At 39.7% G+C, this 19,139-nt stretch overlaps 1 protein-coding gene across 1 annotated transcript in view; it reads right to left on the bottom strand.

Annotated features, from left to right (window-relative positions):
• Positions 1-19,139, bottom strand: part of LOC115210353 (serrate RNA effector molecule homolog) — a 66,801-nt gene that overhangs the window by 33,982 nt on the left and 13,680 nt on the right. The window contains exons 3-6 of the mRNA XM_029778896.2: positions 15,478-15,645; positions 11,635-11,919; positions 8,697-8,870; positions 692-861 (exon numbers count right to left, since the gene is read on the bottom strand). Of these exons, the coding sequence (XP_029634756.1) occupies positions 692-861; positions 8,697-8,870; positions 11,635-11,919; positions 15,478-15,645 (797 nt within the window). The remainder of the gene's footprint in view (positions 1-691; positions 862-8,696; positions 8,871-11,634; positions 11,920-15,477; positions 15,646-19,139) is intronic.

Here is a 19,139-nt window from a genome sequence, read left to right as displayed (position 1 = left end):
AAAACACACACACACAAGCATGTGGTAGAGGACAGACTTAAGCATATTAGTCTCAGAGATAAACTAATGTGGGGTCATATCATGCAGTGATTAACCATATTGTAAACCCATATAACCAACACTAATGAAGAAGCTTCATCATCATTTTACATCAGCATTCCATGGTGGCATGAGTTAGGTTTGTCATGAGCAGAGCCAACAAATATTTCGGGAAACTGTTCACCCAACAGCTAATTAGTGTTTGACTGTAAACAGCACATGATGCTGGTTACAAGTAAAAATGTCATTGACTCTGTTCTCCAGAGGTCCACCACTTCCCTGATTCATTCAGCCACTCGAAAGAGCTGTTCTTCACTCCTGCTCCAGAGCGTCGGCTGCGGGGTCATTCCAAAAAGCTCTATCTGCAACGATTTTATCTCAATCGAAGGAGAAGGGCTTTCTCCGTTCGGGTTGCGGATCCGTAGAATAAGCTGCCGGACGAGATGGTGAAGATGCTGATGACCGCTCGGTTCAAAGTCTCCCTTGACCACAAGTGGCCTGAACTCTTTACATGAACATCACCATGTACATAACTCCATGACCCCTACATGGCCTTGCTTTTTTGCTTTTTGAGCCAAAAAATTAACTAACTAACATCTCCCACAATGCATGCAGAAACAAAATAAATGATGCGTAAATGTGTTGCACCCACCAGCATCCAGCAGTTTGATGAGATCATCAGATCTATCCACATCAACAGAACAGGCATCAACCCTTTTCTGGTTCATCAGCTCCAAGAAGATCTCAAGCCGGCGTCGAAGGGCAGCGTGCTGATCCTCCTCTCGCTTGGAACATTCTTCAGGATGGTATTTATATTTGAACCTGTTGGGACAGACATGCATTAGTAAAACCCAAACTGTTTTTTTTCTAGTTAAACACAAAAAGTAGAATGAGATTTTAAAAAATGAAAAAGAAGAAAGCCTCTTGTCTAAAACATTTCAAGCATATTTAGATCTTTGTTTAGACCTTTGAGGGACAATGTGCGGATGGTGGAATGCACCAGGTAAACAGAATCTGTGACACAGCAGCAGTTCGTAATTGAGCTTTTTTTTCTTTCATTTGTAACCCACAGCCATGGTTTCCAGTTATAATCAATTGTTAGAGAGAGTGATAAAAAGACAGAGACAGCTAGATGTGCTCTGCTAAGCTTTCACAATACACCAAGGTTATTAAGGGCATATTACACACACACCACAATAACCTTCATCCAGAAAGAGAGAGGGAGAGAGAAAGAGGTATATATATACTTACATAAGGCCAACGAGGGTACGGACGCCACTAAATATATTATATGTAGAAAAATACAAACTGGGACAAGAATGTAAAACATTTAGAAGACGATACAAAAAACACCCCTGTTTCGTATACATTCGATCCTTCTTCCAAGAAATCTAATGCTCGTAGCTTAGTTTTTCCTTGGGGCTGGCCGGATTAGAGCGATCTCAAGATTAATCAGCCAAAATTGGTAGGATGATCCGGTTCTTGACTGAAGATTGAAGGCTCCAAATGTCCCGTCCGTGTTTTTTTTATCGTCTTCTAATTTTACGTTCTTGTCCCAGTTTGTATTTTTCTACATATAATATATATATATATACCTCTCTCTCTCTATATATATATGTATATATATATACATACATACACACATATACATATATACACACATATACATACATACACACATATACATACATATATATATATATATATATATATACACATATACATACATATATATACACACACATACATACACATATATACACACATCACACACTCATATATATATATATAAATGTACAAATATACATGCACACATATAGATATCAAACATACATACACAAATATATATACCTTATAATACACACACAATACATACATGTATATATGTGTGTATAGATGTACATGCACACTCACATTAGACAGACAGACAAAGTAGAAATGTGTATATCTTCACTAGAGAAATAAACCTCCTTCACACTGATGAAGTTTTGCTTTCAGAAACCTATGTACATTATTAATACACACTTTCTTAAAGATTTAAAACCAGCACAAAAACTGATAATTGAAACAGAGCACTCTAAACCACCAAACAGCACAGGTTTACTGCACTCACCATCTAATCTATCACTCCTCTCTGCTTATCCTTATATACCAGGTATGTAGTTTAATACAATTACATAAAAGAAAATGTTGGTTTTGTTTTTTTTTTTAATTAATACAAAATTCCACTAAACAAAGATGTTAGTTTATGTTAAAATGCATCCGACAAAGAAGGCAAAATGAACTGTTAAATTCAATTAAATCAGAAAGTGTTAAAACAACAAAGTGTGTTTCTGTGATTTGTGGTTATTTCTGTGTGAGTGGGGATGGTGTCTTTGTTGAAACAAAGAACGATGTGTGGGTGTATGTGTGTGCATGTGTGTGTGGTTGCATGCATAATAATAATCTATGTTTGTAGGGTAAAAGACCAAGATGTTTAAGACCTTGCCTGTCTCTTCATCTCTCCAGAGCTATTCATATCACTAAACACTATCAAAGTTTTTCTAAACATAGCAGTACGTGGCATGAGAGAAAAGCAAAGAACAATAGCAAACCCTGAATGAAATGAAACAACACAAGGAAGATAGCAGTTTAAATGGATGATTCCCTTAAGATGTATCAACGAAGAATTCAGGCAGTGAATCGATCAATGGTACTTAGCATGGTTAAAGACCATTAAGCTTTCATGGGTTACTGAAAATCCCACAACAGAGTGGACTCTGCTAGGAACATCGCTAAGATAGGTGCTAGTGTTAAGGCAAATAAAAGATTAAGTCATCGTAAAGTCAATACCACCATGACTGATATCCAATCTACAGTGGAGAAGGCTAGCCACTGGTTAAAAAGAGACGATGGTTAGAAGTATATTGAGTTCTTCATAACCAGCTGATCTAGCAAGCGGGGCCTCATATCAGTGAGGGGGCCAGTGCGCATTGATGCCGTCGAGAGGTAATCCCCGAAACGGCGCGCATTCTCTCCTGATGACCCCATACACTTGCTAGCAACCTGATGAGTAATACATCAAAGAGTAGCACAAAGATAACCATGTACTAAAAGTTATCTTGGTTCATACCATAACAAAAAAAAAATCATTTCCAACAGTCACAAGATCACAAATTTTGCAGTTAGTTTTCAATGAACAAAGTACCATACCGGTACTTATTTTATGGATTCTGATGAGACGAAAGACAAAATTGACTTTGAATACAGAAGGTAAAGACACCTAAGTGAATGCTGCAAAATATTTTCTCCAACATTGTAATAATTCTGCAGTTCACCACCATCAATAAAGATAACCCTTTATTATTATTATTGACACAAGGGTGACATATGAAAGGATAATACAAGTACAAGGAATAAAATGAAAAGTGATGGCCTACACAGTATATAAACCATGGAAATGTCTGAAGAGAAGAACCACTACCTAAACCCAATCAGAAACCTCCAGTGTTTCCAAATTATTCTACCAAAGGCGATGTCTCCCATCTATATTCCTCGGCCAACAGGCACATAACAAGAGTAGACCCATTCATCTGAACCATACTCATCACTCTCAACAAATTTACTGGGAGACAACTCCCTCTATGAATAACTTGGAAAAATCAATAAAAGGTAGGGTTGAAAAGAAAAGTGTCCGTCTTCAGTCTTTCAACTGAGTCCATCATACAACTTCTGTCACCATAGCCACGGGACAGAAAAACTGCCCTTCCAAACCAAAGGTCACATAGCACTACGATCTTCACAACAGACTCAGCCAACTCCAGATCTGTCTTACACAAAACAACAGCAATTCAACAAAGTTTCACAACCTGGAAGTGCTCAGACAATGAAGAAGTACGAGTTGAACAGTTTCGACACACTGTATGCATTTCTGCCAAACCCAGACAGCACATTTGTGCCGGCAGTGTTTATCTCAGATCAACAATGTATCTCAGAAGCCCTGACAGGTCAAAGGTTTCTGGAAGCTATTCGTAGTCACAAGGATGAAAGTCCTCCAGAACAGGCCATCCAGTTGATTCTCGGTGCAAGAGTTTCCTCGATAATATTGTTGCTTTTCCCCTACCATTAGTTCTCAACAGAAAGCTAAATGATTGCACTGCCCGACTAGTAGAGGGCTGTGAGCACCTGCACTAAGAATAATTCCTTATACAGAAACAAAGCCAGAAATTTAAAGAGAGGGAACAGTGTTGATTTTATTAACCCCCCAAGAACTTGACGCATGATTATTTCATCAACCCAGGAAAGATGAAAGGCAAAGTCAACCTCAGTGAGGTATGATGTCAGAATATGAAGAGCTGTAAAAGAGAAAGAGAGAATGTGAGGCAATGATACTGATGGAGTTTTGTAATGATTGTGTTAATAGTAGTAGTCTTATGTGTATGTTTTTTTTGTTTTGTTATTAATATTGTTGTTTTTTTTTACAAGACTTTTACATCATTACCTGTAAGCAGTGCCCAAACAACCAGCAGCTAACAGCTACCAATGGCAGGCGTCAAAAAAGTAAGTTCCTTCCGCAGAAAAAGTCATTTATAAAAAAAAATTAAAATAAAGCCTACAGAGAAACCCTTAACTACTTAGAAACTTCAATGTACTACACTGCATTGTGCGCAGGTCCCTAGCTAGCTAGCAAAAGTCGGAACAGATGTGTATGTTTTGTTGGTTCCAGAGATTCTTGCCGAAACTGTGTAGAAGGAAGAGCCTTCAGGAGGAAAAAAGTAATTAGTAATCAGCAGGAAAAAAAAGAATTATTATTATAATAATTATTTACATATATATAAGTATATATACATATAAATATTGAATTAATTGGTTTTACTAATAAGCTGCAATTGCTTAACAAAAAGAAAAAAAATTGTGTATGTATCAATTTCTACTTACACTGACCCGTGACACAAACTCACAAGGAAGGAGTTAGCTGAATAGACACACTCCTCTACTACTGATACTTTCTGCTTTTGTTCATACCCTGAGCCAGTGACACTTAAAAGGCACCATTCAAGCATGATCGTTACCAGCGTCGCCTTACTGGCACTTGTGCCCATGCTAGTAGGGTGCCAAGAGCACCATCCAAGCGTGATCATTGCCAGAACAGCCAACTGGCTTCCGTGCCAGTGGCACATAAAAGGGCACCATTCAAGCGTGATCATTTCCAACGTCGCCTTATTGGCACCTGTGCTGGTGGCATGTGTAAAAAGATTCGAGCGAGGTCGTTGCCAGTACCGCCTGACTGGCTCCCTGTGCCAGTGGCACGTAAAAAGCACCCACTACACTCTTGGAGTGGTTGGCGTTGGGAAGGGCATCCAGCTGTAGAAACTCTGCCAAATCAAGATTGGAGCCTGGTGCAGCCATCTGGTTCACCAGAACCTCGGTCAAAATCGTCCAACCCATGCTAGCATGGAAAGCGGACGTTAAACGATGATGATGATGATGATGATAAGCACTCACACCAAACTACTCATCTACAACTAGCATTTCACTTCTGCTGAGAAAGCTGCTGCTTTTGCTGCCTGTTTTGCTTCCAACTGCATATTGCCTATACACACACACCCACAAAGCTGAGGCAACAGAGGCAAGTAGATGAGGAGGAGCTGGGCAAGTGTACCAACTCATGAATCAGGAGTTCAGGCTGGTTGCAGTCATTTCATTGGGCTCCAGAAGTACAACTATCAAACTGTCTCTGGCAATGCTGCCAACCAACAGCATGGCATATTAACAGGATCCCTTTCTATCATAGGAGAAAGATTATGGTTGTATTTGATGAAACCCATCCTTCTGCAAGGTGCAACTCAACACTGCAAAGGAAGTAAATATTGGTCAATTTTACAGTGATACATTCTGTTTACAGTCAGTTGCTATTCCTGTAAATGGACTGAATCACTCAGCATCATGGCCAAAGACACAATGTTGTTGCTGGGTCATAGAATACTAGAAGGATAGGCCAGAGGGTGCACACTCTCCTACCCTGATGTAATCTCCAGGGATACAGGCATCCAGCAACAGGACCTCCGTAATGCCATGATGGACCGTGAAGTCTGGCGTAGCATGGTAAATTCCATTGTCTCGACCACGGTCGAACAATGATGATGATGATGATAGGCCAAAAACAAGATGGTTGAATAATATCATAGTCTCAGTTAGTCATTCTGGGGAATCCAGCCAGAAAGTGTAATGGTGGTTGGTTCTCATAGAATCCTACGGAAGAGGTGCCTGAGGACTCTATCCCCATGACCTTCACAGAAATAGTAGGCAGGGAAGATGGATGGATGGATGGATGACCACTGTTTTAATGTCCATTTTTCCCCATGTTTACCTGAATCAGATAAAACTCATTGATAAAGACTTTCTATGACTGGATGTTCTTCCAACCCTCACAAGTTTCCAAGCAAAGTGATATTTCTCTTAGTCCTTCAAACATAAACAGCTCAGTAACCAAACATGTCTTCATGAGATTACAGGCATGTGACTGTGGAGGCGCAATGGCCCAGTGGTTAGGGCAGCGGACTCGCGGTCATAGGATCGCGGTTTCGATTCCCAGACCGGGCGCTGTGAGTGTTTATTGAGCGAAAACACCTAAAGCTCCACGAGGCTCCGGCAGGGGATGGTGGTGATCCCTGCTGTACTCTTTCACCACAACTTTCTCTCACTCTTACTTCCTGTTTCTGTTGTACCTGTATTTCAAAGGGCCGGCCTTGTCACACTCTGTGTCACGCTGAATATCCCCGAGAACTATGTTAAAGGTACACGTGTCTGTGGAGTGCTCAGCCACTTACACGTTAATTTCATGAGCAGGCTGTTCCGTTGATTCGGATCAACCGGAACCCTCGTCGTCGTAACCAACGGAGTACTTCCAGAGGCATGTGACACTGTTTTGTATGAACAGTGACGTTTTTTTTAACAATCAGTGTACAAACAGAAGGGAAACAAAGAAACACGCACATATAACAAACTGCACACGTTTTCCATCTACCAAATTCGAGACCCAGTAATCTATGTCTGCAAAGGACTCATTCTTGTACATGGTTAGTTTGCTTCTGTTATTATGAAGCCTTCGACAGAGAAGCCTCAACACCACCCACAACTCCCTTCTACCACCTAACAAATGTAAATACAGCTGATACAATGATAGTCAACCCCCAATTACAAACAGCTCAACAAATGACTTTTCATATTGTCATAATAGAGCATATATATAAAATAATTATAATTTCCTGTGAGGTGGTATTCAATAATATGTATATATAAATATGGATATATATAAATGTATTTATCATACTGATGTGTGAAAAATTAAAAGACAATATAACAAAAACATTTTCACTATTATCTACCAATAACTCAGCAATTATCACCATAGTGATGTGTATATTAAAAAAAAATAGATGATACCTTTTCTAGAACATTTCTGCATTATTTGTGAAGGTTGGCATTGATTGATAGAAGAATAAAGGAAAACTCAAGTAAACAGAGATTTGATCCATCATATCAATTATTATGCTGTCCAACCAACCTGATCAACAGTCATCAAGTACAGTACAACTGCAACACATGGTCTGAACAAGTCCATTTTGCTCACCACCAATGTGATGTATCACCATCAGAATCTATAGATCAGTGGTTTTCAACCAGGGTTCCGCGGAACCTTAGGGTTCCGCAAGAAGTTACAAAACTGCTAAAATCGGCAGTAATTTTTAATTCTCCTGTGCAGATATGTGTGCATAAGACTATTAAATTATTGCACAGGGGTTCCTCGAGCCAGTGGAACGTTTCCTTGGGGTTCCGCTCCAGCAAAAAGTTTGAAAAGCACTGCTATAGATGTATGGAAATGAAACAAAGTGGCAAGCACATGTCCAGACCATCACAATGCAACATGGCACTGTTTCTTAGAGTATGCAGTATGGCCCTCAACTATGGAGAGGTAAGATATCCAGAGCAACATAAAAGTCTGCTTGATCAGAAAAGACCTGCAGTAATACAACACAAGTCACACAAAGGAAAATACAGATCTTTCATATTTTGTTGCTTGCAGGAACAATAATTGAATTTTAACTTTTAAATTACATGGCCAGCATCTTAAACTAATATTTATTGCACTCGTATAGCTTGCCAATTGAAAAAAAAAATTCTTGAAAATAAAATCTTATTTCAATTAGGAATCTATTCTGTCTCCAGTTTTTCAGAATCTTACTATTCCCCACCAAATATTACCATTCTTACAAGTTTCTACAGGAAAGGAAATGGGACCTTTCCTTTCATTATAAATATCTTAGACCAACTCCAATTTCTTTCATTACCCCCACCCATTACTATAAATCTCAAACAACAAATTCCAAACTCTCTCATTCAAGAACTACAAGAGGGGCTCTGAAGGAATTTGACCCAGTTGATATTCTTACCAAAAAAAAAAAAAAAAATTATAATTGAGCAGTGGGGAAATTTCTACACACTAATTAATGACAAAATATATGCAGACAAATTAATATTTATTTTTTAATCTTAGAGAAATATTTTTTTTTATAATGACAGTGTGTGCAAAAAAAAAAAAGCAAATAGACTCAAATTGAAAAAGGGAAGAGTCAACACTTTCAAGTTGAGTTGACTTGTAAATGCATGGTACTCACCATTCTTCATCCTTATGTGAAAGAAAAAAGTCTGTTATCTGATTCTTCTTGAATTCCATCTTGTATTCGTTGTACTTCTTGATAGCATCTTGGTCACTGATGCCATCGTCTTGCTGCAACAGGAACTGCTTGATGGTCAGCATTGGAGGCTGGGTCGGATAATCTAATTCAATTCTAAAACATACGTGAAGGGAAACATAAAAAAAAAAAAACATCCAAACAGATTCACAACACTGCTAAACAGAGACTGAAATGAGCACTGCATTTTCCTTTCCCTCTCCACCTAAGCTCACTTATTATCTTCCCTCCTGCTCCTCCTCCCACCACTCACAGCGTCTCATCTCTAAACCTCCCACTCCTAACAGCTTCACTTAGTTCTATCCCACAACAACCATCTTCCAGACTCCCTCTCCAATTATGCTTTAATCCTTTAGTGTTCACATTGTTCTACCAAAATTAATGCTTTTTTATCCACATTGTTTTGAACTAATCAAGCATTATCTTGTAGCTATGAGATTTTGATGAGGTAGCTGTTAATTTTTAAAACGATATTGTAGGGTTGGTGTGAGAGACCAGATCTGGCCAGTTTGAACATAAAACAGGCAGAGTACTTTTGGCCGGATATGGCCGGTTTAAATGCTAAAGGGTTAACTACAAATAGTCCAAGTTCAACAGTAATCACATCAATCTCATAATTTTGGAAACCTGCAAAGGTCATACTCTCTTTTACTCTTTTACTTGTTTCAGTCATTTTGACTGCGGCCATGCTGGAGCACCGCCTGTTTTAGTCGAGCAAATCGACCCCGGGACTTATTCTTTGTAAGCCCAGTACTTATTCTATCGGTCTCTTTTTTGCCGAACCGCTAAGTAACGGAGACGTAAGCACAGCAGCATCGGTCGTCAAGCAATACTAGGGGGACAAACACAGACACACAAACACACACATACATACATATATATATATATACGACAGGCTTCTTTCAGTTTCCGTCTACCAAATCCACTCACAAGGCATTGGTCGGCCTGGGGCTATAGTAGAAGACACTTGCCCAAGATGCCACGCAGTGGGACTGAACCCGGAACCATGTGGTTGGTTAGCAAGCTACTTACCACACAGCCACTCCTGAGCTCATGATCATTAATCTTTAGAAAAATGAAAACTTGAGAAGCTAAGACAAAAATACCTTTCAGTAATTTGAATACATTCCACATTAAAACTAACCATATTTTGACTCCCACTTCTCCTCTCTCTTCCCACATACACTCATGCAAAACCTTCACTCACTACAACTCCTGCTACATCAGATGCCACATGGACATCTCATCACTACTGTCTGTCTCCTTAGATCTACCTCTAATTCATCTCTCACCTGAATGTGAGCAGCTATGTAGTCTTCCACAAGAACCTGCTCTATTCCAACCCCTCTTCTAACATATGGATGCAGCATCCTCCTACCCTGGGTTTTTTGGCTTGTGAGCTACATGGTGACCTCAATAGAGCTTGTAACGCAAAAAAAAAAAAGAAAAGCACCCAGTACACTCTGTAGAGTGGAATTAAAAAAGGACATCCAGCTGTAGAAACCATGCCAAAGCTGACAGTGGGTCACAGTACAGACCTTCAATTTATTGGATCTTCGTCAAACAGTTCAACCTGTGCCAACATGGTTATTGAATGATGATGAAGAACCCTAAGCAGGATTTATATTTTGGACATAATGGGAACTAACCAAACATTGAATTCGAATTTTGGCAAAAGGCCAGTAATTTTAGGGGTGGGATTAAGTCAACTATATCTATTTCTTTACTACCCACAAGGGGTTAAACACAGAGAGGACTAACAAGGACAGAAAAACGGATTAAGTCGATTATATCGACCCCAGTGGGTAACTGGTACTTAATTTATCGACCCCAAAAGGATGAAAGGCAAAGTCAATCCCGGCGGAATTTGAACTCAGAACGTAGCGGCAGACGAAATACGGCTATGCATTTCGCCGGGCGTGATAACATTTCTGCCAGCTCGCCTAAGTCAACTATATCAACCCCAGTGACCAACTGGTACTAATTTATCAACCCTGGAAGGATGAAAGGCAAAGTCGACCTCAGCAGAATTTGAACTTAGACAGTCAAAATGCCAATAAGCATTTTGCCTGGTATGCTAACAATTCTTCCTGCTTGCCACCTTAAAGGAGCTAACCAAATATTAAAGGGCAATACACTGACATTTTCATCATTTCACCAAAGTATAAGCATCAACTACACCAATCTCACAGGACTTAGGGGAGTTGCAGTAAGACATGGACTCTAACTTTTCCTTGACAAAATCATTAAAAAAAATGTAACTAAGAGATATTAAAAAAGAAACAAACCACAAACTAGATTTTTAAGCCACTAAGAAACCATCAGATATACTCTTTACTCTCTTTTTTTTTTACTCTTTTACTTGTTTCAGTCATTTTGACTGCGGCCATGCTGGAGCACCGCCTTTAATCAAGCAACTCGACCCCGGGACTTATTCTATTGTAAGCCCAGTACTTATTCTATCGGTCTCTTTTTTCGAACCGCTAAGTGATGGGGACATAAACACACCAGCATCGGTTGTCAAGCAATGCTAGGGGGACAAACACAGACACACACACATACATATATATATATATATATATATATATATATATATATATATATATATATATATGTATATACATATATACGACGGGCTTCTTTCAGTTTCCGTCTACCAAATCTACTCACAAGGCTTTGGTCGGCCCGAGGCTATAGTAGAAGACACTTGCCCAAGGTGCCACACAGTGGGACTGAACCCAGAACCATGTGGTTGGTAAACAAGCTACTTACCACACAGCCACTCCTGCGCCTATACAGTTGTAAGCTTAATAGTTTCTCATCATAAAAATAAGAAATAAAGATAAAAAAATAGACTTACCGATTCTGAGGTTGATTTGTGTTCCCAAAGTGGGGTTGATTAGGCAGGGGCAAATTTATTTCAATATTTGGACCCCAAGCAGGGTGGGGCAAACCCGTGGTGGGCAGGAGACCTCCGCCCCCACCGCCACCAACCCCACTGCCACCACCTCCACCGCCGTAGGGCATATCATAGCGGCCACCTCCACCTCCGCCGCCGCCACCACCAACACCTGCACCTCCGGGTGCCCCGCCACCTCCACCGCCACTGTTTCCACCACCAGCACCGCCACCACTTCCATCATCCCTAAAGCAAAAAAAAAAAAGGGTTTATGTAGACACACATACATAAATAGGGATAAACATATATATATAAGAATATAAAAAACAAAGCAGGGAAAGAAAAAGAATCGGTAAAAAAAAAAGAGACAGATAGGCGCAGGAGTGGCTGTGTGGTAAGTAGCTTGCTTACGAACCACATGGTTCCGGGTTCAGTCCCACTGTGTGGCACCTTGGGCAAGTGTCTTCTACTATAACCACGGGCTGACCAAAGCCTTGTGAGTAGATTTGGCAGACGGAAACTGAAAGAAGCCCGTCGTATATATGTATATATATATCTATATGAATGTGTATATGTATATATTTGTGTGTCTGTGTTTGTCCCCCCAACATCGCTTGACAACCGATGCTGGTGTCTTTACGTCCCCGTAACTTAGCGGTTCGGCAAAGGAGACCGATAGAATAAGTACTAGGCTTACAAAGAATAAGTCCTGGTGTCGATTTGCTCAACTTTAAAAAGGCGGTGCTCCAGCATGGCCACAGTCAAATGACTGAAACAAGTAAAAGAGTAAAGAGATAAAGAGAGTCAGAAAGAAAAGATAGAATCAAGAGAAAGAGAGAGAAAAGGGAGTTGAGAGAAAAAGGGAGAAAGAAAGAAACAAGGGACAAGAATAAGAGACGTAAACAAGAGACACTTCAAAATGTAATGTAAAGTCTAACAGACTTACTCTTTTACTTGTTTCAGTCATTTGACTGCGGCCATGCTGGAGCACCGCCTTTAGTCGAGCAAATCGACCACGGGACTTATTCTTTGTAAACCCAGTACTTATTCTATCGGTCTCTTTTGCCAAACCGCTAAGTAACGGGGACGTAAACACATCAGCATCGGTTGTCAAGCAATGCTAGGGGGACAAACACAGACACATACATACACACATACATATACACACACACTTATATATATATACATATATATGACAGACTTCTTTCAGTTTCCGTCTACCAAATCCACTCACAAGGCATTGGTCGGCCCGGGGCTATAGCAGAAGACACTTGCCCAAGATGCCACGCAGTGGGACTGAACCCAGAACCATGTGGTTGGTTAGCAAGCTACTTACCACACAGCCACTCCTGCGCCTATGTTAAAGATATAATTTTAGCCAAAGTAAACAAAAATGGACAGACATGAGAGAAAGACTCAAGAAAAAGAGATTGAAGTGATAGTGAGACTGATAGATAAAGGCTAAAAAAAAAAAAAAAGAGTAAAATATGGTCTTTCAGAATATTTAGTAACTGACCTACTATTTCTCTTTTGCTCCCTGTGCAAATATACATGGTCTGATCAATAAGTATCAGGACTGTTGCCACAGTAACGAAGCTAAAGAATGCAGAGTGAAGCCGCTGCATGCTTCAAATTCTGCTGAGCATGTGCACTAGGTTTTAACATTCAAGCTCACTTCTGCTGTTTACAGCAGTACTTGGAAGGAAGGTGTGTAGCGTGTGATCGTTGCACTGACCATGAAAGACAAAGTTGAGCAAAGAATCTAAATCAAATTTTGCCAAAAGCTTGGCGATACCTGCTCAAAGACCTACACAAAGTTTACAAAAAGCTTTCATTGTTCTCAACACAATCAAGGAGATCTTGTGCAACTGAAACTCAAGTGTTTTTGGTCAGCTGAAAGCAGTCTTGGCACAAACTTGGCAGACATCCATCTCATACCCAAATCTTTAGTGATGACGGACTGAACTGAACTAATCTGCACATCCTCTGATAACTCACGGATGGAGATTCAACGATTTCCCCTAACAGCTGCATGCATATCTGTGATGTATTTCTCAGTTTTGCTGGTTGTGAGTCTCCCAGAATATTCATCAATATTGACATTTTTTGGGCCATCTTGGAAACATCTAAACCACTCATACATTCCTCTCCATACACTTTCTGCAACTTTGTGTAGGCCTCTGAGCAGGTATCACCATGACAAGTTTATCATGGTCAATGAGACGATTACACGCTACACATGTTCCTTCCAAGCACTGCAGTAAATGGCAGAAGTGAGCTAGAATGTTAAAACTTAGTGTGCATGCACAGCTGAGTCAGTCTTTGCCAAGCGGCTTCACTCTGTGTGCTTTAGTTTTGTTACTATGTCAACGGACAGGATACTTATTGATTAGACCTCCGATGGATCTGATCAGTCACAGCATACTAAAACTAATTTTAATTGTTTTGACTCCATGTTTGCTTGAGTAATTTATTTTTATTCATGACTCCTGCAGAAGCAATTTTTTTTTCTAGGTGAATGTCCTTTCTACTGCTGCTAGTTTACACAACCATGAAATAGCATAGGAACTGGTTTTGTAAAGGTTCAGTCAAGCAAGGTGAATAAAACAGAGTTATGTTATTTTTACTAATAAAAAAAAAAGTATTTAAATTTGCTATATACAAATCAAATGTTCAAAATAAAAGCCACCTACTACCAAACAAGCTTGCAAGATTTTGGTTACTAAATTGACAAGTTGAGACATAAATCAGCTGTCAGATTATAAAATGTAAAAAAAGATAGCTTAGTCACAGCTTGAAAACTTTTGAATAGGAGAGCAGATTTGTGACAAAACAATAACAACACAAATGTACACCACAAATGAGTCTCTATATAACAATTTGGTGTGGTAGAAACAGCAACCAAATCACACCTATGATGAAGGAGGCACTGGCTGTACCGTGTCTAAATAAAAAACAGTCAATTTGATTGGCTATTACAATTCAACTCAACAGTATTTTTAGCAATGCTTTTGTAATAACTTATTATATACACTGTATACACACACATACATACATACAAACAAACATAGACTTCCCAAGGCTTGATGTTAATGCAGTACAGTAAAATCTAGTGCAAGATTGCAACATTTTTACTATGCTACTTTATTTTATCAAATTTGCCATAAAGGTAGTACATAAGGTAAGGAAGCTTGCAGGCTGGACACGGACATTAATGAGGTGAATGATAATGATACAAGGATGATAAGGATGGGAGAAGACGAAGGATATATGACATGCATACATGTCACAACGAATGTAGAAAAACACACCACCATCATCATCATCATCGTTTAACGTCTGTTTTCTGCGCCAGTCTGATCTGGCAGTGTTTCTACAGCTGGATGCCCTTCCTAACGCCAACCACTCCGCGAATGTAGTGGGTGCTTTTTACGTGCCACCTGCACAGTTGCCAGGGGGGGGTCTGGCATCGGTCACGTTCGGATGGTGCTTTTTATGTGCCACCGGCACAGAAGCCAGTCGAGGCGGTGCTGGCATCGGCCACGTTCGGATGGTGCTTTTTATGTGCCACCGGCACAGAAGCCAGTCGAGGCGGCGCTGGCAATGGCCACGTTCGGAAGAAATATGTGATGTCACGATGAATGAAGATAACATCATAATAAATGAGGATAAGAGGACATCATAATGAATGAAGATATACATGACATCACAAGGGACAGAATCAATTTTATGACATCAAATAAATCAATGAAGGTATACTTGACATGAAGACAATGTAGATAGGAAATGAGTAACTTTACTGACCAGTCTCTTCGCATTCTCTTTATCTGAGGCGGACTAAGTTCATGCCTTGGTGGACTATAGCGGTCCCGCCTCCGTGAATCATAGTCTCGCCCATACAGGTCCCGTTTATTGCTATCTCGGTTACGGCTGCTCCACACATCACGAGATCTGGTTGATGCACTCCGAGCTCTACAAATAAAGATGCTTTCATAAATATCCAGTTAAAATACTCCTAAGTTACAAAACATTTATGATGACAAAGTATAAAGAGTAAGGTGGATGTTACGATGTTGCCTACTATTGTATATGCTTCATAAAAGATTTTGAGTAAAATGATTTTAGATAATCTGAAAGTTTGCCTCGGAAAACAAAACTATTTCTGGAAACAGGAAATAAAAATAGCTGAATTCTTTACATTCACCTTTCTGGAGAAAGTATAAAGTAAATGTCACCTTCACCACAAAAAGTCCCTTTCAGATATTACCCTTTAGCATTCAGATTATTCTGTTAAATGTATAATCATCATCATTTAATGTCCTCCTTCCATGCTGGTATGGGTTGGACAGTTTGACAGGAGCTGGCCAGACAGAAGCCTGCACTATACTTCTGAATCTGTTTTGGCTGGGTTTTTATGCCGAGTGCTTTTTACATGGCACCAGCATAGGCAAGATCAATTTTGGCATGGTTTTTACAGCTGGACGCCCCTCCAAATGCCAACCACTTTACAGTGTGGACTGGATTCTTTTTAAGTGGCACCTGCACTGGCAGGGTCACCAAGTAACTTTGCAAGACAAGAAATCTTTGAGAGGGGAGGAAGCATTGGAGGAGGTGATCTTGTGCCAGATGAGAATTAACTGACCAAATTAACAGAACAATGAAGAAAAAATCTTAAAAAAACAAGATGTTTTATTCAAAATAGAGATTATGGTTAGATTAAAAAGTTTATTGGTATTAGAAGGAAATTAGAAACTCAACAAATAAACTCAGTCCGTGAACAAAATAAGCCAATGATGTATTCATTTGCAGGCACTGGAATAGCTGTGTGATTAAAAAGTTCATTTCCAACCACATGGTTTTGAGTTCAGTTCCATGTAAGAATGTATATGCTAGAACTCACATTTTTCAATACTTTCTCTTTGGAAAAATGTCATGCTCAAGTGTAAATGGTGGTCAAAAAAGGAAGCCAAATCACATTTTTAATACAATTTCTTTTGCTTCTTGAAGCCAAAATGCATTTTAGCCCTGAATAGTCTTTGACACTTTCGAAAGAACAAGTCCATACTTCAATGGTGTACTATTTTAACAACATTACAATATAAACGACACACTACTGATAATCAGCAGCATTTTAGATCACCATTTCCAATCAAATTGTTTATCAATGAGCCAACAATAGAGTGTCTAAATGACAGCTGAAGTTACAAGTAATAGCAGCCAAATTTCTCTCAAATCACTCCAATATCTCTAAAAAGTCAAAGTCACAATAGTCAATCTAGTGCAAAATGATAGAAAGTCACAGCTGGAATGCTTTTGATCACAGGTCTGCTAGGCCAGAATTCACCTAGGGCTAAACAAGTCTTTTGCCCAATGACTTATCGTCACCATCCCTGCCACACCCACCATTTTTACATCTGCTTTCCATACTGGTAAGACTAGGACAGGTTGACACAATCCAGGTTATTTCTACCTGAGACCCACTTCTCTCATTAACTGGTGCTTGGAGGTATCATCTGGCTTGATGCCTTTCCCATCACCAATTTTCAGTATTTACTGATGTTTTTCGAGGCACCAGCACTAGAAAGGTAAGTCATTAGCTAGACAGGCGGCAAAATCGTTATCACTGGGTAAAATGCTTAATAGTGTTCTGTCTATATGTTCTGAGTTCAAATTCCACTGACATCTACTAACCCTTTGAAAGTGCATGGCTCAGTGGTGAGAGTGTCAGGCTCACAAACATGAGGTAGAGTTTGATTTCCAGACAGGTGTGGTGTGTTGTGTTCTTGAGGAAGACACTGTTCCATGTTATTCCAGTTTACTCAGCTATAGAAAACAGTTGTGATGTCACTGGTGCCAAGCTCTATCAGCCTTTGCCCTTTCATTGAAGAGGGGAGGCTGGTATACATGGGCGACTGCTGACCTTCCATAAACAACCTTGTCCAGACTTGTGCCTTGGAGGGGAATTTTCAAGGTGCAATCCCATGGTCATTCATGATCAAAAGGATCTTTACCCTTTACCCAAACAGGACTAAAAGGGCCTCCCAACTCTATATTTGTCTCTTTCCTTCTTTATGTGTCCCAAGTGCAATTTTTATGGCACCAGCATTGAAAGGTTGTCACATCTTTGTTGAGAAAGGGTTAAAGGGACCTCGCAACCTTGTTTTCTGTACTTGCTCCCCAATCACTCTAGAGGGTATGATTGAGGGCTTTCCAAAGTGGCACCAGCACAAGAGGAGGAATGCCTTATACACTGTAAATGTAAAGAATGCTCAGTAAACTAAAATGTGTACTTTTGTTCAGGTAATGTGACCAAGAAGGGGAACAGAAGAGAGAATGATGACAGCAGGAAGGCCAGAATGGATAGACAAAAGGGGCAAGATTTAAATTAGTGACAAGAAACTCGATACATCAAATGAAATTTGGAGTTAAGTCAGTATTTATCAATGAGCATAGGCGCAGGAGTGGCTGTGTACTAAGTAGCTTGCTTACCAACCACATGGTTCCGGGTTCTGTCCCACTGCGTGGCACCTTGGGCAAGTGTCTTCTGCTATAGCCTCGAGCCGACCAAAGCCTTGTGAGTGGATTTGGTAGACGGAAACTGAAAGAAGCCTATCGTATATATGTGTGTGTATATATATATATATATATATATATATATATATATATATATGTGTGTGTGTGTGTGTGTTTGTGTGTCTGTGTTTGTCCCCCTAACATTGCTTGACAACCGATGCTGGTGTGTTTATGTCCCCGTCACTTAGCGGTTCGGCAAAAAGAGACCAATAGAATAAGTACTGGGCTTACAAAGAATAAGTCCCGGGGTCGAGTTGCTCGATTAAAGGTGGTGCTCCAGCATGGCCGCAGTCAAATGACTGAAACAAGTAAAAGAGTAAAAGAGAGAGCAGTTGTTTTTGTTTTTAATGTTATTGCTGGGGATTTTTTTTTGTATATTAATAGATTTGCATGTTATTAGAGCAATATTTTTAACACACCAGGATGTCCTTGTAACTGCTAACTACCTGACCATGAAATGACAACAAAACCTGTTTTTCTTGTTTAAACAGACAATAGACATCACATGATGAAATGCGTTATTATATTGACTTTTGGACATATTGTTTCCGAGTTTAATTTCCATCGATTCTAATTTTAGCCACTAATTCACTAGTTAAGCGAAGTGAAGCAAATAAAATTGAGTGCATTGTACAGGGGCATCACAGGTTTAGGAAATATGTGTAAGAGAGTAACTGGACACTGAAAGCATCATCTGGGAGTAAACACAGTGAAAGGCAACCATAGCATAGGAAGACTAATAAAAAATATAAGAAGTGGTCACACTAAATTCTCAAAGGATCCAGTAAAAACATCATCATCATCATCATTTAACGTCCATTGTTCATTGCTGGTATAGGTTGAACAGTTTGACCAGGGCTGCAACAGACTCCAGTCTGATTTGACATGGTTTC

The sequence above is a fragment of the Octopus sinensis genome, linkage group LG4 (assembly GCF_006345805.1).
Source record: "Octopus sinensis linkage group LG4, ASM634580v1, whole genome shotgun sequence".
NCBI lineage: Eukaryota > Metazoa > Mollusca > Cephalopoda > Octopoda > Octopodidae > Octopus > Octopus sinensis.
Note: the sequence above shows the minus strand (reverse complement) of the source record. Positions and strands in the feature narration are given on the sequence as shown.